The sequence below is a fragment of the Sinocyclocheilus rhinocerous genome, unplaced genomic scaffold (genome assembly GCF_001515625.1).
Source record: "Sinocyclocheilus rhinocerous isolate Xijiao unplaced genomic scaffold, SAMN03320098_v1.1 scaffold368, whole genome shotgun sequence".
In the NCBI taxonomy this organism is placed as follows: domain Eukaryota; kingdom Metazoa; phylum Chordata; class Actinopteri; order Cypriniformes; family Cyprinidae; genus Sinocyclocheilus; species Sinocyclocheilus rhinocerous.
Window position 1 is genome coordinate 463,015 of NW_015664681.1, and position 23,062 is coordinate 486,076.

Genomic DNA, 23,062 nt, shown 5'->3' on the forward strand with positions numbered 1-23,062 from the left:
GCTAGGTCAGTCCATGACCTTAATGTGCTTCTTCTTGAGCCACTCCTTTGTTGCCTTTTTTAAAAAATTTTTTTTTACTTATTTCACTCACTGAAATGCAAATCAATTTCTAACCTTTATATAATGTGTTTTTTCTGGATTTTTTGGTTGGTATTCTGTCTCTATCTGTTAAAATAAACCTACCATAAAAATTACAGACCCTTCATTTCTTTGTAAGTGGGCAAACTTACAAAATCAGCAGGGGATCAAATAAATATTTTCCCCACTGTAATACTGACTCTTTAATTGAACCACATGCCATTTTTTTTAATGTAAACCTTCATATCCATCATCACAGTATAAAATAAATACACATCATTCGATTTGAAATGTGCCATTTTTAAAGCATTGAGCTTGATCTCTCTCCTCACAGAGCGGGTGCCATCCTGGAACTCTCTATCCTCTTTCCAGTTCTCAACACCACCAGGTGGGTAACAAAACTTTGTTGGCTTGTTGAAATTGGAAAATGCAAAGACGTCTCAGTCTGAAATGATGTGTGTGTTTTGTGTGTCTTTAGGGAGAAAGCCTGGGATTTTGGAAGTGCAGCCTCGGCCCACGCTCCAGAGGAGCAGCAGCATCGCAGATGATATGGAAACCGAGCCGGAGCGAGAGATTTCGCTCGTTCCAGTCACTCATGTGTCTCAGTGAGTAAGAACGTACCATTTTAGCATAATTTAAACCGAGTCTATATGCCAACCGTAGACAGCAGACAGTCAATTATTCAAGTTTCAGAAAGTTTCCGCTACTTATAATCTTTCAGAACTCTTCCGGATGGCACGTCATGCGATATCTAGTGGATAGGCAATTAAAAAAGTGTTTGCTTGATGGTGTCAGAGTTAGCACACCCCTGCAGTTCACACTCACAATATTGCATCTGTAAATGCAAATGGGGTCTAATCATCCTGCTAATCTCTGCAGTCACTGGATTCTCAGCTCAAATCTTTAAAACACTTTTAACACATCTGTGCCATCTCTGCTGGAACACATCTCAGCTTTCCGAGCCCACCCACCTCAAGTGAAAACGTGGCTGGAAGAAGTGTTTGTTTCTGGGCCCCAAAGCGTTCCCATGAAGAGTGGTTATGTTGCAGACTGTGTTTTGCCTGAGAGGAGGTCATTATTAGAATCTCTTTGGCCCATTAGCTGTTCAGCATGTGGAACAGCGCAGGGCCTGTGTATAATGCAAACCATTTACTTACACAGGCAATGGAGCGATCCCGTCTCTGAATAATCTAATGAACCATGTCTCTGTTGGAGGTATACAGCCCATTAGATTATCCAGAGAGTCCCTTTCCATTTGCGATGGGATCCTCCACTCTAGAGTGTCTAACCTTAGGCCTCTATTACCTGATTATCTGAAAATACAAAGATGTTCAGGGTTTTTCTAGCTTAAACTTTTATTTATTTTGAGAAACCACAAGAGGGCAGTGGAGGTGTTTTGCAGACCAAACCCTTCTCTGGCACTTCAAAGCATGAGTTTCTCTGAGTGTACACAAACACTCTTGGCAAAATCGTACTATTGCTGCTTTAAATGTGTATTATATTCATACAGGGTGATGTGGGAAGTCAAACTGAGAAAAAGCATCGCTTTTAAACACAATCTGGGAGCTATTGTAGTCTAAGATTGGTTTTCTTTCTCTTCTATTTGCATTGACCTTGATGGTGCTGAAGCTGTAGCTGAAGTAGCTAGAATATTAATCTCAGAGTCAGAATTGCTACAATTACATGTTGCTTATACGCTGAGATTAATGTAATCATCTGGAAAAATGTAGGTGGATTCCATGAATTTTAATTAGGTAGGTATCATTTTTTTTAGAGTCTCAAATATGATTCCTTTCTAAATCCTCATTCTTAAGAGACATATTGCATCTCCTCTACAAAGGAGCCTTGTCACTACAAGCTTTCATTTGATCTTTGAAGTTTAATGAGCTTTCATTCGCCTCACACTGAGATGCAATGGCAACAGCTGGCTGTTCTCTCCCTCTCTTTTCTCTCTCTCTCTCCCTCCCTCTCTCTCTTTCTTCTCCTGCTCGGTGTGGGTGTGAGTACATGTTTATTTGTTTATGTCCAGCAGAGCAGGGTGGGGATTCAAAAAGACCAGAACCATAATGTATTTTCTCCTCTCTGCTCATCTTTTCTCATCTTACTCAAATCACTTCTCCTCTTTGCTCCTGTCTGCTCCTCTCCTCTCCCTTAGGACATTTGTCCTGCTCCTAGCTTTGACCCAGGCTGTTAACTCAAGAGGTGGGAGAGGCACAAAAGCCTCCTCGTGCCTGCAGCTGAAACAGTTCGGCTCCATTGGGGGTGGGGAAAGAACAATGCCACAGAAACATCTCTCTGACTGCCGCGCTCCTAAAACACACACTGGATGATATCAGCACTACCTACACACTCTTACTACTAAATATTAAACTTTAGGATTGGTTGTGGCGCAGTAAGGTGTGGTAAATAATGAATTTGTCATTTGAAGACTCTTAAAGTGTTTTGAATAAAGAAAGTAGTCATAGAGGTTATTTCATATCGAATACAAAGGTGTCTTTCGCAGCTGCCTGGATCAAAGAAAATAAACTCCTGTCCAGAGCGACACAGGTATAAAGATGAAATCAAAGCAAACGCAGGTGCGTCTGAAAGTGCCCATTTGTACTCGCACGTATCTGCTGTTGCAGTCTTGTAGGGCTGTGGTGTGAGGTTTACCAAAGGAGACCCGAGCTGAAAAGATTGATTTATTCTCAGTAAACAGAGAAGGACTTCTAGTGGCGGAGGCCAAGCCAGGCCGTCTACACTGGCGCAGAGACAAAGAGCCATTGTCTGTGGCTCTACACACGCCAACAATAGCCTGATTGACAAGCGGCCCTAGTCGTAATGGGCTTCTAGGCTAAAGAGCGCAACAGTGACTTTTGTTAGAAACACTCTTGTCTTCCAGAGCAATAATCTTCATACTGGTAATTTCACAGACATTTTATATGTGAGTGCATTATATACATATGTTCCTAAGAGCTGAACATACTACTAAGCTATTTATTTCTGAGTATCACCATGTTCATGATGGTATTTTTGATTCAACAGTTAAATATATGAAATATCTCCCACACACAGACTCAGGTTTGCCTGTTAGAACCGAGTATAGTGTGTGTGATGAGAGTATGCCTGTGTGATTTGGAGTGTGAGGCGTGCTGAATGGGACAGAAACATTGGCTCACTAATGCCTCTTCAGCGCGGCTTGCCAGCACAAGTTTCTTTATCTTGCCGTCACGGCCCCTTTTCTTCCCCCTTAACAGTAATTGTGTTTCGTTACAGTGTGTTAGAGCTAACGAGGGACATGGAGCGAGAGTCAGCCAAGCAGTGAAAGACAGACAGAGAGAGAGAGAAAGTTGCTCAGCAAGAAAGAACACATCCCAGATGATTCTCTCATTTGCTGTCAGACCAAAAGCCCAGCAAGACTCTCTGTAGAAGTTTGTAGCAGAACACTGCGCATGGTGAACTAATCGGACAAATTCCTGCAAGCAGCGGTTGCCAGCAGTAGTGCTTTTTTTTTTTTTTTACAAAAATTGGACATTATGGATAGCTGATGCAAAAATTCTGTCATCATTTACTCACTCTCTTCTTGTTCTAAACCTGACCTGTCTCCTGACAGACGAATCCATGACAATATTAAAGAAATGGCCGAAAACTCATTGCACCTAACTGCATCCTGCTGACTTAAAAAAAATAAAAAATAAATAAATAAAATAATAATTATTATTATTCACTTTCCGTTCTCTATTTCTTATATCCTAAGCTTGTACTGTTCTGGACAGTGTTTGAAACTTGTATTGCTGGCATTAGTTATTGCCTAATGAATCATTTGTAGGCTGATTTGGATAAAATTGTCTTCTAAATGAATAAATGTAAATGTAAGAATATATTTCGAAAACAATTCTCTGTGTTATATTATATATATGAAGGTCAGTGTGGTCAATGTGTTGTTTTGGATCCCACTGACTTTTAGTGTATGAGGAAAAAAACTGTTTAAATATTATTTAAAATATCTTCTATTATGTTCTGCAGAAGTCATACAGGTTTGGAATTACGTGAAGGACAGTAAATGATGACAGAATTTCTGGTTTTGCACCAACTTTGTAAAATTCAAAAAAATTCACGCAATACATTTGCCTCCTTAACAATACATTTGTTGTCTCTGAGCACCAATATTTCCGTTTCACTTTGTATATATAATATGTGCCATATCAGGTTTCTTTCAGACGGCCCGGCAAAGTTAGTGACTTTGTTAGCTGGCAACACGATATGACAAAAGGCTCGGAGGCCCCTGGTGATGTATAAGGACTTGCGTTGAAATAAACGCTGTCAGTTTCTTTGCTGCTGTAATGTTTAGGATCATATGAGGCCACAAGTTTGGGACATAAGCCATTTAGTCATGGTGTATAGCAGTGGAGGACTCAATGTCAAAGTGAATGCTGCTTCGCTGTGTGTCACTCCTCATAAGGACATTTAATACTCTCCGTATTCGCCTGGCGCTTTGATGCTCGGGATGAAAGAGCTCTTTGCTTGGCTGAAGCCAGAGGGACCCCTGCTGCGTGTGTGTGCGAGCATCTTGCTCCCGCACGTCTTTGTGCGCACATATATGTGTGTGTGTGTGTGTGTGTGTGTGTGTGTGTGTGTGTGTGATGGCTTCTGGCCAGTGGCCCAGACTCCGCCCCGGGCCTTTACCCCAGCGTACAACGTCCAGCCTCTGGTCAGCTATTATCAGTCATTACTGCCTCAGTGGCCCTTATCTCAGCTGACCACTTATTAAAATGTCATTGAGGTATTTGAGCTTGAGGGGGAAGACGGAGCTGATATTTGGGATAATGTCCTGTACCGCGCAGCAGAGCCCTCTAAACCTTGTGATTCTCAGACCGCGGCTAATCGGAGCACTCTTCCCCTCCTCTTCCACAGAGCTATTCTTAGACACACAGGGCCCCCATGAGCCTTTTAGTGCCATAGTGCCACGATCCTGCAGCCTGTGGCGCAACACCGCCACACAAAGGTCTTCATCCTTTGACTCGCTGAGACGAGTCACAAGAGTGCACATGGCCTCTGTGGGAGACATTGTGGTAATTGACATGTGTTTGTGATTCATCATATGACGTAACAAAACATTAGGGAGGGTTTGAGTATGCGGGTTGCTCCTTTGGGATGATTGAGTTGTAAGTTATATCTAAACTTACAATTGCTGGGGCAAAATTTCATACTACTAAAATTTCTTTGATTGGCTGCTTTTTAAAAGCAAACCAGTAAAAATCAGTATATATACTCACACATACCAATCAAAAGTTTAAGTTTGAAAACAAGTCTCTTATGCTCACCAGGGCTGCATTTATTTGATTGGAAATACAGTAAAACAGTAATATGAACTATTATTAACATTTAAAATAACTGTTTTCTATTTTAATATATTTTAAAATATGATTTATGTCTGTGACGGTAAAGCTGAATCTTCTGCAGTCTTTCATCCAGTCTTCAGTGTCACATGATCTTTCAGAAATCATTCTAATATGCTGGTTTGCTGTTCAAGATACATTTCTTATTATTATCAATGTTGAATGTGGTTGTTCTGAGTAATATTTTTGTGAAAATAATAATGCATTTATTTCAAGATTCTTTAATGAATAGAAAGTTAGAAAGTCACACTTTATTTTAAGGTCCAATTCTCATTATTAACAAACCATTAACTACAACTTTTGCCTTAATAAACTCCTAATTTGCTGCTTATTAATAGGTAGTAAGGTAGTTGTTAAGTTTAGGTATAGTTTAGGGATGTAGAATATGGTCATGCAGAATATGTGCTTTAAAAGCACTAATAAACAGCCAATATGTTAATAATAGGCATGCTACTAGGCAACTAGTTAATAGTGAGAATCGGTCCCTAAACTAAAGCGTTAAGATGAAAAGAACAGCATTTATTTTGTAACAATGTAAAATCTTTACTGTCACTTTTAAATCAATTTAATGGATCCTTGCTGAATAAAAGTAATTTCTTTAATAAGTGGATAAAAGCTTTTGCCAAAAATGTAATCAGCCAATATGTTAATAATAGGCACGCTAATAGGCAACTAGTTAATAGTGAGAATCGGTCCCTAAACTAAAGCGTTAAGATGAAAAGAACAGCATTTATTTTGTAACAATGTAAAATCTTTACTGTCACTTTTAAATCAATTTAATGGATCCTTGCTGAATAAAAGTAATTTCTTTAATAAGTGGATAAAAGCTTTTGCCAAAAATGTAATCAAGTAAAATTTACAACTCTGAAAATTCTAAATAATAATGAAACCAACATACAAAAATAGATACAGTAGGTAGTGACAATTTATCTTCATAAATCTCTTTCTATGTAAATAAACTATTTATGTGCTGGACATAAATTTACCCGTATCCTTCTGTAATTTTGCATGCTCTCATTTAGTCGCACATCTGTCTGATTGAGTTTGTCTTTTGCAGTACCACTGAGGCCGTGTTGGTGTGAAAGAGAGTGTTTGTGTGTGTGTGTGTGTGTGTGTGTGTGTGTGTGTGTGTGTGTGTATACTTTGATGTTTTCGGTGTGTGTGTGTGTGTGTGTGTGTGTGTGTGTGTGTGTGTGTACATTGATGCTTTCCAGTGATAAGATTAGAGAGAAGCCCGGTGATTGTTATGTTTCCTGTTTATCTGCATTTGATTACACGCAGATTAGCAGAGGAAGGTCAAATAACAGGCTCATTTTCCTACCTTAAACATACAAACAGTCAAAATAAAATGCCACTGAATTTCTATCACCGTTGCAGATTCAGTTATTTTTATGCAGTTTATATACAGTATGCCATAATTTAGTCAGTAATATGTCCTCATCTCTTAAGCTTCTCCTTCCCCTCTGAATTCTTGCTCTCCGTCCCCAAAATCAAATCAGTTTAGCACTAATAATCAATGCAAAAGATGTTGCACATGTTGCCCTAAGGAGCGGTCGCTGACCTTGGATCAGGTGTTCTCTCATCTACCCTCCACTAATGAGGGTTAGATGCACAGAAGGGTGTATGTCATTATCTAACACTGCTTGGCCAAGCTGAGATCACCTCCTCAGACCAAATGTTGCTGAACACGCCCCGTTAAGAGTTAATTGGAGGTGGGGAGTTTAAGCCTTTGGCCTGATGTGTTGATGGTACTAATGACGTGTTTATTTCCTGTCCCATGACGCAATTCTTTGATCTTTATTTGGTGCAATTATGACAGCCTTTGTCACAAGTACGACTTCACTTGCTATTTACATGTACAAGCACGCAAACTCAGATCTTCAGCTTGCCTATAAAATTGGCTTGTATTTTAACAATTAAAACTGCACAAAATGGGTTGATTTTTAATTCATAATGGATTTAATTTGTAATCTGTACATTAACATGTAAACCAATGCCTTAAAGTTCTTACAATCTCACAACTCCTATGTTTTTCTTTGAATTATATATATATATAGACTTTATATCTCACAACTATGACTTTTCTTTTTAGAATTGCAACTTAAAAACTAGCAATTGCAAGTTTACATCTTTTTTTTCTCAGAATTACACATTCATATCTTGCAATTCTGAGTGTATTTCTCACAGTTCATACTTTAAGTGTCAAAATTGCAAGAAAAAAGTTGAGTTGTTAGATATAAACTTTTATGCTGTTTTGAAATTTTTTTGCATTTAAAAGCAATAGGGGCATACATACACACACACACACACACACATATATATATATGAATACCTTTAAAATGCATTATACATAAAGGCTTAAAAATAATGCATACAGGTTTGGAGCAACATGAACAACTGATGACAGAATTTTATTTCTTTTAGTGAACTATCCCTTTGATGTTTTTCCTCACAGCAAGTGTTGATTTAGTCTTGCTTGTTGTGGGATTATTGTTTTGTAATAATCACAATGTTAGTACATCAAGGTACACAATGCAGCATGAATGCTGTCTAGACAAACTTCTTTGAGTGTTCCAGTGATCTGTGGCCCTCCAGTGGATATGCAGTTTCTTTCACATCTGGCTGCTATTGTTTAGCAGGCTCCAAAAAAAAAGATTGGGAACTGAAGAGAGATTTGCAGTCTGCCTTTGGCAGAAAGAAGACCTCATATGATTGCCTCCTTTTCTCTTTCTCTCCCTATCTGTCTGTCTCTCTCCATCTTTTTCTTTCTTTCTTTCTTTCTTTCTCTCTCTGTCCCAGTGGGAGTCTTTCTCCCTTTGCGTACGTCTCCACCAGTGTTCACCATTAGCCAGGCTTTGTGCCAGCACTAGAGGCAGATGGTGACCCTGCTGAGGTCATGAGACCAGCGTTGCTATGCTGGTAACCATGACTGGAGAGAGGAAGTGGCACTGCCTCAGGGACAGCTGGGGTGGTTCCCATGTTCTATCTCTTGTGTCCCCCACCTCTCTCTCTCTCTCTGTCGTCTTTGCATGCTCCATTGGAATGACAAATTCCTGAACTCTGTGCAGATCGCTGGCAGATTCCAACCTGAGCTTATCAATTTAGCTTCTGTAGTTTCAAATAACGTTCCACCAAAACATGATCTTCCTGCCATATTGATCTCTGAGATGCATGTCACACTGATCATTATACCATAAACATTTATTGCTCAAGAGTCATTCAGCGCTTGACATGATGTAAACCTTTTAAGTAAATGCTGTTCTTTTGAGCTTTCTATTCATTCATGTTTCTTGAGCTGCAAATCAGCACATTAGAATGATTTCTGAAGGTGATACCAAAGCTTTGCAATCAGCCAAAAATACATTGTATGGGTCAAAATTATCGATTTTTCTTTTATGCCAAAAATCATTAGGATATTAAGTAAAGATCATGTTCCATGAAGATATTTTGTAAATTCCCTACCGTAAACATATAAAAACTTAATTTTTGATTAACATGTTATATTATGTATCGTATCGTATCATATATCATATCATATCACATCATATCATAAAAGAGTTATAAATTGTACTAATATTTCACAATGTTACTGTATTTTGCTGCACTTTTCATCGATAAATAACAGCATACTAACTAACCATTGAACAGTAGTATATTTATAAAAGTTTCCACATACCTGACTGAATATTTCTCATGGTCTAAAGACCTTTCATGGTTGTTATATTTAAATGCAGTATTTTAATATTTAAATAGAAAATAGTTCAAATTCGACAAATATATGTTGTGCCAATACTAATTGCTCTACAAAATTTATATTTTAATTATATTTATGTATTTTTAAGATAGATAAGTTGGACTGGAGAGTGAAGAAAAAGCGGTAAACAAGTGAAGAGTCAATAATATACATTTGTTAAATAAAAACTGTTGCTTACAGCATAATTCCAAGCTTAAATTTTTTTATACTAGTTTTGATTATTTTATCATAATTATAATGTGTAGCTGTTTCCAAGCATAAATATGCATGGAAATAGATCATAAACTAAGTTATACTAAGTATGCAAAATAGTATCAGTTTTTGTTATCTGAAGTTTTCCATGACCTCTTTTCCTCCCCTTTTAATGATAACTTAACAGGCGTTGCATTGCAGTGGGTATGATAATGCTCAAAGCTATGAAGGCTTGCTATTTAACCACTGGCAATATAACCCAGAGGGATGCTGCTTGAAGTCTAGAGTATGGCACCAAAGAGCAGCAAATTGGCAGTTGCCTGGAGCACGGCATATGTCTTATCCCTCATTTCCCTGTAGCCCGCAGCCAGGGAGAAACCAGAAACTGTCAGCCAGCCATGTCCATTAAGTCAATGAGGCTTGATAGCCTGCAGCCAGTCTACTGCTAATGCATTTTAAAGAAACTTGTGTGAGTGTGCTCCATCTTTTGTCAGAGTGACATGCAACAGACACGAGCCTTAGCATGCTAACATGATGCAGGCACGTATCGCATATAGCCGACGTGCCAGAGAAAGTGTACCTCTCATACTACGGCTTTCTTTAAGAAAATGTCCCATTCCCCTAGATAACCTTGGGTCTCCTGGGAGTCAGCGCCCTTCCCCCCACCAAATCTCAGTGCTGTGGTTTTTGAAACCTTTGAGAAGCAGAGAGAGCCTTGTATTTTCTCTTAGACACTGTGTCCTGGTCATGACCCTTGTGCTCAATGGCCACTTGCAGAAGTCCTGACAACATAAACAGCATCTGGAGTGGCTTTGGGCTGCACCTGAAGGGCCTGCTGGAGGCTAATAGGTTTATTTTGCAAATGGTATTGAAAATGTGAAAGGTCATTGATTGTGCTTAGTTAGTTAGGGGTGACATATACAACCATAATGTCAGATGCCACATTTATGACCATAGATAAAACATCTACATCAGAAATGCAGTTTTCATTTCCTAAAATTGTAAAATTCTTCAATAATCATTGAATTATAATCAAGAATGAAAGGGAAATTAAAATTCTGTCATTAATTACTCACCCTAATGTCGTTCCAAACCCATAAGACCTTCGTTCATCATCAGAACACAAATTAAGATATTTTTGATGAAATCCGAGAGCTTTCTGACCCTGCAAAGACAGCAACAGAACTACCATGTTCAAGGCCCAGAAAGGTAGAAAGGATATCGACAAAATAGCCCGCATGAAAAAATACTATAGTAATTAATAGTAAATATTATAGTGTTTTTGAACCATACTATAGTAAAGTGTATTATACTGTATATATTATAATATTTACAACACTTAATGTTAATGAATGCTACAGCATACTGTAGTATTAACTATAGTGAACTGATAAACTATAATAAATACTGCAGTATACTTTAGATTTTACTACAGTAAACTGTAGTGTATTGTAGTATAATATACCCTATAGTTGTAGAAATCTTAGCACAGAATTGGGTAAAGTAATGTGTTTATATTACTATAGTTGTTATATTACAGCGACTATAGAATTACCACAACAAATTAATTCAAGTACTTTACTATGGCTCAAAAACACTATAGTATTTAATATAAATTACTATAGTATTTTTTCTTGTGGGAGTTCATGTGACATCACTGGTTCAACCTTAATTTTATGAAGCTATGAGAATACATTTTGTGTTCAAAGAAAACAAAAATAATGATTTTATTCAACAATTTCTTCTCTTCAGTGTCAGTCTTCAACGTGTGTTCAGGGGAATAGATGCACAAAGGTTTTACGGGTTTGGAATGACATGAGTAATTAATGACAGAATTTTCATTTTTGAGTGAACTATCGTGTTAAATGGATAGTTCATCAAAAATGTATCCTACTGACTCACGTTCATGTCGTTCTAGACCTGTTTGACTTTGTTTCTTCAGTGGAGCTCAAAAGACAATATCTTGAAGAATGTTTTTGCCCATACAATGAAAGTCAGTGGGGTCCAAAACATCATTGGCTTTCATTGTGAGGGAAAAAGCAGCCATTTTTCAAATGATCTTTGTGTTGCACAGTTGAAAAAGAAAGTCATACATGTTTAAAATGACATGAGAGTGAGTAAACAATAGCACAGTTTTCAATTTTAGTGAACTATCCCTTTAAAATGGGCTTTAAGTATCTTTCTCCTAATCATGACACATAAACACACAGGTTGCGGGATTCCCACCGAGCTGCCATTCGTGTGATCCAGAGAATGTTCTACTTTGTGGCCAAAAAGAAGTTCCAGGTAAGATTCTCTTTTTTTTCTGTTTGCAAACACAACCAAAATCTAATCAAATTAGCATGATGTTACAGAGTTAGCATGGCATTAGAGTGATAATATGAGCAGAAATGCAGATTCGTTTCTCTTGATTGTAGTGTAAGAGCTATTATGCGATTTTATGGTATATTTGACGTTTCACGTTTCCAGTAAGTAACATTCCTTAATGAATTTCAGTGTAAGCAGAGAATAAGGTGTCTTTTGAAACGTATAGAAGGGAAGATCTTGAGTTGAGACTCATTCAGTAACAGCAGATGCTCTGCCTGAGTCCTTAAAAATACATGCTAATGTCAGAGGATTACATTAATAGCTGTCCTACACACTTTCTTCTCCTTTGTGCGATTGTGTGACACTTGATATTCGTTACTGCACTTTGTTTGTCCTTTCTCTTTGCCCTCCCATCCTCTCACCATCCTTTCATTTGAACCGCTATAGCCTCAGTCATCTCTCAATCCCCTTATTTTCTCCCCTCCTCTCACACACTCTTGCGACACAGAACACACACTTTGGAGTGTTTGTCAGATGCTGCTGGCTAGATTTGCTGTGTCTGATGTCATGACAGTGTTTACCCTCCTTTGAATGGCTCTAGCTTCTCCTGAATTGTGTAATTTTTTCCGGAGGTGTGTGAACGTTTGGTTATTTCACTGACGTTAATCAAACTGAGCTTAAGTTCTGTAGCAAACGTGGAGCTTCACACATTTTCCCCGTGTTAGTCAGGAAGCTCAAATACATTTAAATAGCCATAAGCATCATCGCCTGTGCTCGATATGCTCTGAGAGCAGTGATTAAGTGTTTGATCGGGATGTACGTTTGGTGTCAGCAGATGAGAATCGGTTTCCTCAAATTTGACAATCAAAAGGAAATATTTCCCCTCTGGGCTGGTTTGATTTTGTAGGCTATGAAGTAAAAAGAGTTCACCCTTCTGATGATTTGATTCTTCAGACTTTATTCATCTAAAGTTTCATTTATATACAGGGCCAACCAGTATAGGGCCCTAGGCAAGACCATATCAATATTTTATGTTTAAAATGTAGAAATGTATAATGGAAAAAATTTACTTTTTTTTTTTGTATTTCACTTGAATAGTCGTGCATTGTGACAGTTTAATTATGAAAAGTACAAATGCATTCTCTCAATTAATATGAGGTCAAAGTGTAAGAATGATACAATAATTATAAAAATCTTAAAATCATAAAAGCTTAATGTACTATAATAATAAATAAGTTAAATGTATGTTAAATATATTTAAGTTAAATATAAACAGGTCCCATGCACATATTTCCTTTTATACAATACCGTTCAAAACTTTGGGGTCACTAATTTTTGTTCTTTTATTCAGCAAGGGTGCATTCAATTGATCAAAAAAGTGACAGTAAAAACATCTATAAAGATTTCTGTTTCAAGTCAATGCTGAGCATACTATTCAACTATTCATTAAATAATACTGAAATAAATGTCTGTGTGTATGTATGTGTATAGTCTTTTTCCAATAATGTTAAAAATGTACAGACCCAAAGCTCTGGAATAGTATATTATTAAATATTACTATTTCATTATAATTAAAATATTATATGATTTTGGCTGTTTTTGCAGCAAGCACGTAAGCCGTATGATGTGAGGGATGTCATTGAGCAGTATTCACAGGGTCATCTCAACCTCATGGTGCGCATCAAGGAGCTACAGAGAAGGTGGGATGAGGACTCACTTTATATCACTTAGTAGCAGTTAAGTGTGTGTTGAGAAAAGTGTTTACTTTATCATGGCTACACATGGATGGCATTTTATAGGTAGAATAGCTAAATGAATGACTTTTTGGGTTTCATGACCTTTGGGTAAATAAAGCTGAGAAGTTAAGAGTACATCCATCCCTGTCACTATTCCTCTCACATTTCATCTGCCATTTCTGTACATCAACATTTCCCATGCTGCACACTTGGCCCTGACAGACTGGATCAGTCCTTAGGGAAGCTGTCCCTCTTCCAGACAAGTTCAGGTAAAGCTAGGTCATTCATTACCCTCTCTCCTCTCTCATTCCTCAACCCCACACATTGTTTTGCTACAGTTTGACCCCTTCGTTGTTCTTAATGTTGGTGTTTATTGTTGTCTTGTAGTCTTAGTGCACATTCGTGTTTATGCAGCATTTTTATTATGTTTTTCTTGGCACCATTTGTATCTCTTTTAGAGCGCATGAAAGACAAAGGCATACACACTATTGGCTCCAGACTCAACAGGATGGAAGAGAAGGTAAGCGCTTGAATATTACTGGACATTTATAGCATTTTTGTGTTGTAAAAACACAGGGAAAACTTTATAACTATTGAGGGTTCAAGTTTCTGAAATATCTTTTCAGTTAATACCACCTGCTTTTGAATTTTACTGCGCAATAAACTCAGAAACCAAGCATTTCCAAGGGGTTACTCATTAGTATAACAATAACAAGTTCCAGTTCTTTAGTTTATTAGCAAATGCACACAGCACAATTGGTTCAGCAAGGACTCTACTGATAAGGATCTGTAAGCTTCATTCATCAAGCCTTAACCTGGAGACAGAAGGAACCTCTCTCTTTCTCTGCCTTCAATCAAACATCACTTTTTGAAGACTTCTCAAACATTCTCTGTGAGTGATGTGTGCTGATAAGGGTGTTAAGACTGTGTGTGTGTGTGTGTGTGTGTGTGTGTGTGTAAAAGTGAGAGGTATGTTGGCCTCTCAGAATGACGGGGATTCAGGAGCTGTACAAACACTCACTCTGCTCCTGTTCATTTGCCACTCCAGCCATAAATCCTTTTACAAACAGCTCTCATCCCAGACACGAACTCGAAACAGCGTGCACACTTGTTCACATGATCTCTCTCTCACATACTCACTCTCTTTCTCCCTCTTTGTCTCTCGTAGATGTTTGAGTAAGAAGCAAATTGACTCATTTTCTGAAATGCCTGAAAAAAGCCTGTTCGACATGTTTTAAATTCTTTACTGAGAATGTTTAGAAAAGCATTGTAAGAGGAATTCGATCTTTTTTTACGGGTTTCATAGCTGACATATCTTTAGGGAGAGATGACATCTTTTTTCAATTGTGCTGCCTTTTATTTGTTTATATTAAAAAATTAAAAAAGTTGATGACTTTAGGATTGTTTGATCTCATTGGCTCGCTTTTGTAATGTTAGGCACATTTCTGTGGCAATACTAGTGACTGGTGCATTGAGTAGCCAAATTAAGTGTTTCCCAGCAGGACACGCCATCTTTAACTTTTTTTTTTTTTTGTAAAGAACTGTTTGAAAATGTGTCATTAGTTGTAGAACAGGATACCCTGCCCCTTACAGTGTCATTATTCTTCCATTAATTCTGAGGTAAACAGGAAGCAGGCAGTGTCTGGCATAAACAGGAACAAATAGCCTTAACATTTATGCAAACACCCATCTGAAGTAACTCATTACTGCATTGCTGACACAGTCTTCTTCTTACACTCTGACTGAACTCTCTTCACATTTAGGGCATTTGTATGTTGGCAAACAGTCCTTTTTTAATATATATATTTTTTTTTTTCATTTAATCATATACACTACTGTTTAAAAATTTGGGGTTAACATTTTTTTAATGTTATAAAAACTTTTACTGTAAAAAATACAGTAAATATACAGTAATATAGGAATATTACAGTTTAAAATAATTTTCTATTTTAATATATTTTATAATGCAATTTATTCTTGTGATGACAACGCTGAATTTTCAGCAGCCATTATTCAAGCAACAAGGAACTCAAGGAACATTTCTTATAATTATCAATATTGAAACCAGTACTGCTTAATATTATTGTGGAAACCATGACACGTTTTGTTTTTTTTCTCTGAATTCTTTCAGGATGATTAGAAAGTTTAAAACAAAAAAATACTTATTTGAACAGCATTATTTGAACAGAATTTTATTATTTGAACAGAAAAACAGCATTGAATTATAAATCTTTTGTTACATTATACATATCTTTATTGTCACTGAATAAAACTTAATCTTATTAAGTTTATAGTTTATATGGATTATTATTTAAAATACATTTAATCTGTTTATTCAGACTACTAAAGGACTTTATATTGTTCTCCCAATTAAAGATATTTCCCCATCAAATTTCAAGTTTATAATATTTAATAGAGAATAGTTCTATGGTTTAGGGGTGAAATAGTAAATGTGATCTTTTATAGTATTATGAAAACTTGTATGTGAGTGTAAATGATTTTCCTTTTAAGCTTAGACTCAAGATCTTGTTTTTCTCTGTGGTTAGCAGTGTGCATGTTTGCATTCATGTCTATATGGGGAACGGCTGTATATGTTTACATGCTCGAACCTCCTGCCACACTCTGTATGGTGTGGTGTGTTTGTGCATGTGTGCATGTGTTTGTATGTGACTGTGGTGCCACTATCATTGTGTAAACTGTGGTTCAGCACGGAGACACTCATCTGGTTATTTCTAATGGGGTGTAGACAGCACTGGCTCCACACGTCACTTAGCCTCAACCCAAGGGAAAGAACCTCAAGACATTTGGCTCCCCAACTGTAAAATGAAGAATAAGAAGTATTTCTCTGACAGTTTTCTTCCTCTCAAACATGAATCCCTTTAAATATTTAACAAGAATCCCCACTGGTATTGATGTATGTTGTTTTTCATGCACATAGATATAACAAACTGCTCTTAGACATTCTAAAAAAATGTTTGTTTGTTTTTTAAATTACAAATAAAACTAAGATTACTTCAAAATATCACATTTAAATCAGTGTTACTTGTGGTTCTTTTTTTATTAAAATTTTTCAGTGCATGTTTCAAAATAGTTTATGAAAATATCAAATGGTATCACCAAAATGGCCCTATATTTCAATTTAAATAAATAACTATAGTCCTGACTATAAATAGTTTCCACTCAATTCGCTTTTAACAAATTAGTGTGGCCTAATCTACTCATGTTTCGACTATTCATCATCACCTAATTGATCAAACTTTAATCCCATTTACAACGTATAAAAGAATGGATTTATTGCCTTTTCTAGTCTCTCTATACAGATGGGATCTTTTATCAGTCGCTGGTGTTTTATATCTTGTATTGACAGTTTGACTCTTGTTTATGACATTATTTACACAGACGCTGTGACGACGTTATTTTAGACACTGTTTTGAAAGATGTGCTGAGGCCACACACTCGTTTCCCCACAGATCACACACATGGACAGGACACTGAACAGCATCGCAGAATCTCTCAACCTCATGTTGGCAAGGGAGAGACGGGGAGATCTGGCCAGAGGGAAGGAACTGCGCAGCAGCTTCCACCGCCAATCAGCCACCTTCAGCCTTTCAGTGCCGAGCAGAGAGGACAGCCTGACCAGCTCTGAGCAACTGTCCACACCAACTGTTATTCATGAGGACAGCTGAGACGCTAAAGCAGCACTAAACCACAGAGTGCCTGATACTGGGGCAGTTTCAGATAGAACTAATATAAGAGATCAGGTTTGCTCAGGTTCAGCATCAGCTGGTTTTAAGATATCTTCTTGTCTGACTAATCCTGTTCATCTTTATATTTTTTCAGACAGTTGAATTTCTTTTGAAGCAACAAGACGTGTATACATATGTGACCCTGGAGCACAAAACCAGTCTTAAGTCACTTGGGTATATTTTTAGCAATAGCCAAAAAAAATATTGTATGGGTCAAAATTATTGATTTTTTTTTAATGCCAAAAATCACTAGGATATTAAGTAAAGATCATGTTCCATGAAGATATGTTGTAAATTTCCTACTGTAAATATATCAAAACTTAATTTTTGATTAGTAATATGCATTGCTAAGAACTTCATTTGGACAACTTTAAAGGCGATTTTCTCAATATTTTGATTTTTTTGCACCCTCAGATTCCAGATTTTCGCTAAGAACTTCATTTGGACAACTTTAAAGGCAATTTTCTCCCTCAGATTCCAGATTTTCAAATAGTTGTATCTCGGCCAAATATTGTCCTATCCTAACAAACCATACATCAATGGAAAGCTTATTTATTCAGCTTGCAGATGATGTATACATCTCAATTTTTAAAAAAATGACCCTTATGACTGGTTTTGTGGTCCAGGGTCACATATTTTTAGAATACCATTGTTTAAGTATGATTTTGAGTTTTTGATATTGTTTATTCAGTTATTTTCTTATTTAAAAAAAGGGTTTTCCATACTTTTTGTGAGTGGTTTGACTACTTCTGCTCCACACTCTTAAAAATAAAGGTTCTAAAAGGGGGTTTTGCAGTGATGCCATAGAAGAACTAGTGGGTTCCCAAAAGAACCTTTCAGTCAACAGTTCTTAAAAGAACCATTTTCTTAGTGTGAAGAATATTTTAATAACTTTTTTAACTATATAGAAGTTTTTGTGCCGTGTAAAGTTTCCATGGATGCTAAAGATTCTTCATGGAACTATAGATGCCAATAAAGAACCTTTATTTTTAGGAGTACACGTGAACATTGTGACCTTATTTTGGAGGGTTATTAATTGCTGAGTGTTTTTAAATGATTTCTGTTGACAGGAACAAAATGTGTGCTCTTTGCTCTTGTTTATGAATCACTAATAAGCTTTTAGAGGCACACAAATTTGTGAATGCTGTTTAACTCCAGCAGCATAAAAACTTAGCTCTGTCCTCTCAATCATGTTTTTATGTATATTCATTCACCAATATGAATGTACTAGTTTTTGTAAAAAAATAAATATTGTATCCTACAAACACTACCGATTCAATTCCCCAGTAAAATCCAAACTGTGATTTTTATGAAGTGCTGTGTCAAAAACACAACATTGACAGAAGTTCTATCCTGAATAAACATCTTGTTTTTTCTTTCTCGTGTTTGTGTTTTAATTTCCGCCATGTTTTGGTGAGGTCAAACATCTTGGCTATTCAAACACAAGTGTGTGGGCAGTCCGGCTTCCCGCTCTTTTCCTTCGCCATCAGGCCAGAATGGTGCCATTTATGCTGGTGTGGAGGCATTTATGGCATTCAGGAGCAGTTGTTGTCTTTTTTCTAAAAGTCTTTCAGTGACACTTTCGGAATTCCTTTGGAGCATCCCGACAGATCAATGACTTATGCAGCACACGACCATATGGGGAGCACCGTGACCTCTGATCTTATGACAATACATTTGCTTTCAGGGGTGAGGGGCTTTGTTGCTATGGGGATGACTACATGCGCACCCTCTGACCTTATCCTGGGCAGGAACACGGCTGTCCACTCTGCCTTTGTTCGCACACAGCTCCTCGTATGGACCATTGTCACCTGTAATATGTGCAACAAATCAGACATTCCGTCACATACGCGTTCCTGAAAAGCATGACAATTTTGTCTTTATTATCTCGCTACCGTTCTTGAAGGCTTAGGATTACATTTCAGGAAAGCTGAAGTAGCAAACCAGGATGTCAGCTTCCTCTTTAACCATTTGTGCCAACTTAATCTCAAGTCAATAAAATCAAACCAGATATACCATATCTGGCTTATAAATTTCCACACAAAAAAAAAAAATGGTCCCAAACGGGACGAGGAATAAAACAAGTGCCTGCTACGCTTTACCTCCTCATGGCAGGACAACTATGTCAACAATGGAATCAACAGGACAACAGTATTGACAGCAGACACCACAGAGAGCAGGCCTGCTACAGAGGGGGTCTGGCCCATATGCCGCCAGATAAATGATAAGCCTTTGTTATTCGTTTAAAAGGACGTACTGCTGTCACTGTCTCTGGGACCGCTGAGCAAACTTTGGGACCAAATGCCATTAATTCAAGCTAGTTATTTAAACTGTTACCCAAACTATCTTTCTGAAATTGCGTTTCACGTCTCTAGTTATTGGTTTCTTCACTTGAATGATGGCCAGTCGCTGGCATGACGGACTGGAGTATCTCTGTCTTCTCGCACACGACTAGATACGGACTAGAAACAAAAGCAAACTCGTCACCGGCAAAATGTTTTTGCCATTTACCCACATCCCATGATCCACAATTATGTAGCTGAACAGTAGTATACATGACTTTCACGGGAACACACGTGAATACAACCAGGTTATCAAAAATATAATTTAATTTACACTTTGATTCAAAGGTACAGCGTGAGCTACAGAATATATTTTAACAAACACGGCTCAGAAACATTCTTGCATGTTGCAAACAAAAACTTAAATAAAATACAACATAAAATATGGCCGAAATAATAAAAACTATAACAATAGCTGTAAATAATAAAGAGGAACCAACTATTATGAACATAAATAAAATAAGTTAGTATATTTAAAAAATAAAACAAACAGTATCGCTCCAGTCTATTTAGAGCAGTGTGGCCTAGCCCTCTACACAGTTAAAACAAAAGCAAAATATAAAATTGCACCGTTTAGACATTGTAACCCTGCAACAAAGTCTCTGTTGGCGGAGCCATCATTGCTACATGAGTTGAGAGAGAGTAAAATTATCGTCCCCTTGTTTTCGTTCATCCGCTCTGCAGATAAACACAGGTGGACTGCTGCATGGAGTGCAAACATCTGCAAAGAAAAGAAAACGACGAAATTAGCGCTTGTTCAATAGCTAAACAACAGCTTTACATTAGAGTACGGGCGTTTAAATTAAAGCGAATTCAACTGAATTCGTTGTTGTCAATCACTTACAAGTTTACTACAATTAGTAACAGGCTAATAAAAATAATAATTATAATTATTGAAATCGTAATAGTATTGCCTTGATACAGACAGTTAAACACACTCGGAGTTGATACGTACCATCTTATTGTTTTGCGTGGCGTTACTTCAATGCTGGTGGATGTGCCGGCTTGAAGCGAGCTACGTTCATCCTGCTTGGACTCCAGGGTCCTTTTTCTTTTCGGGAAGAAGTCTGGTGGAAATCAATAAACTGTTAGACATGTTTGCTCGCATTTCACAATAAATATCCAAACATTAAAAGTTCCCATTGTTTTCACTTCTAGTTGCAAGGCATTTACCTGTAATTTGTGGCGTGCTGTTTCTGGGGGTCTCTGGGATGAGTGACCTCTTCCGCCTGTTTCTGAGGACTGAAGAACGAGCTGGTCTTGAGTTGAGTGCACCAGAGAGGTTCTCCTGGTTAATTTCGTTGGCTCGACTCGGGACGTCCGCGGATTCTTGAACTAGCGGACCCCTGGAAACCCCATTTAACCCGCAGTCAACAACGCTGGACGCGTCTCCTGTTGCATTAAGAGACGCCGCGGCGCGAACTCTTTGCACTTTATCCTTGTAGAAAAACGGCACAGTGTCCTCTGAAATCGCCTCCCACTCATAATCTCCAGGCAAAGGCGAGTTGGTCTCAAAGTTAAAATTCCACCGGCTCTGGTCTCGCTCGGAGATCTCCTGGAGTTTGCGTTTCATTTCACCGTGCAGCTCCTCGTGATCCACGGGTCCGAAGAGGTTACGGCAAACCTTTGTGCGCGCGAGAAGAGGAAAGGTCCTCCGTGCAACATGACGCTCCAGATTGCTTGATACGTCCACGTTTGCCATGATGCCTAAAAGTCAATGCCGTACGCCGACGTTTGTTTGGATCTTGTTGTCTCTAGTCTGTTTATATCTGTGCCGGTGGTTAAAGGCCAGTGTTTGTACGAGAAAAGGCCTCCGATTGGCTAGACGGACACCACGCCCTGTGCAATAAACCCCCCACCAGTATCAGCAAAGGCACCTTCCCCCCTCATTTTGAAAAACGGCCCATGCATGAATACCATGAAATAAGTGATTGTTTTGAAAAAGAATAAAGAAGAAGAAATGTATAGGCCTATTATAAACGGAGTTATTCCTACCAAAGTGTTATTTATTTATTATTAAATCATTTCATTAATAAAGGTAAACAAAAGCCCTGTTTATTTAAAATAATAAACATAGCCTAATTATATTTATTTTAATTATAATAAGAATACACAATAATAATATAATGAAAATTAATGCAACATATATGTTACATCATTAAAATTAGGCTATATTACTAGCTTGTGAATTATAAAAAATATTTAAATATATTTATATGTAAATATTCAGGTTTAGTCTGCAGTATTTATATTCATGACAAAGTTTGTCTTCCTGTTCTTAGTGTGTACTTGTGCTGGCTCAGTTTAAGCAGTATTTCATTCAGTGCAAATTATCGTTTTAGCAAATGCTCTGGAGCACCAACTGCATGGTAAATGCTACATTTATTTCGAACAAATATTTAAAACAGTGTGTTTTCAAATGCCACACCTCAAGATTTACATTTAGGCCTCTAGTATAAATTATGAAATAAGCAGTGAATGTAAGTATAAAACAAAAATATAATGTAGAAATCGAAATGAAACATACAAATGTAAACGTTGAATCCAAATTAAGTCAAAACACTTCTCAAATGGACTCTATGCACGGTCACTTCCACGTTTTTCCTCGGGGGGCTTACTTACATCAGGTGCTGCCCCGGAAGCCATTGTTCCTTACATAAGAGCTTTCAAAATGGCAAGAGAAGATGATTTTTCAGTTTACAAGAGCTTCCCGGGATTACTGTAAATTAATTTTATAGCACGGAGAAGGGCATTAAACGTTTCAAGTTACATCGACAACTTTAGAGTGAGTATTGTGCTATTGTCTTCTAGCAAATCTAGCTCATAATGCTGGATGACTTCTGCGCCGATTTGATCAGCACTTAAAGGGTTAGTTCACCCAAAAATGAAAATTCTGTCATTAATTAATTACTCACCCTCATGTCGTTTCAAACCCGTAAGACCTTCGTTCATCTTCGGAACTAATTAAGATATTGATGGAATCTGAGAGCTGTCTGACCCTGCATACACAGCAACGCTGGAGCGTTTCAGCTATTTTTCAAATTTACTTGGCAACATTTAGCAACTCTTGATAAGTGACTCAAACGATAAAACAGGCACACATTTTCCATCTAAATTACACAAAAAGAGGAAACCAAACAAATTTTTAATGAATGACAATTAATAAACTTTGATTAAAAATATTAACATGCCCCAGTGGTATGCCTAGAGAGTCAAGCCAGGTCCTGTCAGTGGGACGTTGGTCCTGTTTGCAAGAGAGGAAACTCGGATGAGATAGGGATATGGCTCCGTTCATTATTTATGCAGCATGTAATGACAGTGGTGGAAGATTTTTATTTTTTAATGGTCAATTCACTTACACTGCTTAAAACTATAATTTTTCAGAAGGAGTAGTTTTACTAGTTTACTAGCAAATAAAAATAAACTTAAATTATAATCGGTCAAAAATGTGAAAGTGTTAAATAATTCAATGTTGTATTTAAAGTTAGTTATTTATATTTTAATATTATATTATGCATTTATATTATTT

General features: G+C 37.3%; 2 protein-coding genes across 2 annotated transcripts in view; one reads left to right on the forward strand and one right to left on the reverse strand.

Annotated features, from left to right (window-relative positions):
- The window catches only part of LOC107730272 (potassium voltage-gated channel subfamily KQT member 1-like), a 32,496-nt gene extending 15,365 nt beyond the window's left edge, over window positions 1-17,131 (forward strand). The window contains exons 12-18 of the mRNA XM_016541058.1: window positions 413-466; window positions 557-683; window positions 11,613-11,688; window positions 13,315-13,409; window positions 13,668-13,714; window positions 13,904-13,965; window positions 16,916-17,131. Coding sequence (XP_016396544.1) covers window positions 413-466; window positions 557-683; window positions 11,613-11,688; window positions 13,315-13,409; window positions 13,668-13,714; window positions 13,904-13,965; window positions 16,916-17,131 — 677 coding nt within the window. The remainder of the gene's footprint in view (window positions 1-412; window positions 467-556; window positions 684-11,612; window positions 11,689-13,314; window positions 13,410-13,667; window positions 13,715-13,903; window positions 13,966-16,915) is intronic.
- A 2,701-nt stretch (window positions 17,132-19,832) lies between these two features.
- Window positions 19,833-21,350, reverse strand: LOC107730273 (cyclin-dependent kinase inhibitor 1C-like). The gene is made up of 3 exons (XM_016541059.1): window positions 20,707-21,350; window positions 20,489-20,600; window positions 19,833-20,254 (listed from the first exon to the last, which is right to left on the reverse strand). Coding segments are annotated over exons 1-3 (642 nt in total). The 5' UTR covers window positions 21,236-21,350; the 3' UTR covers window positions 19,833-20,253.
- Window positions 21,351-23,062: the final 1,712 nt, after the last annotated feature.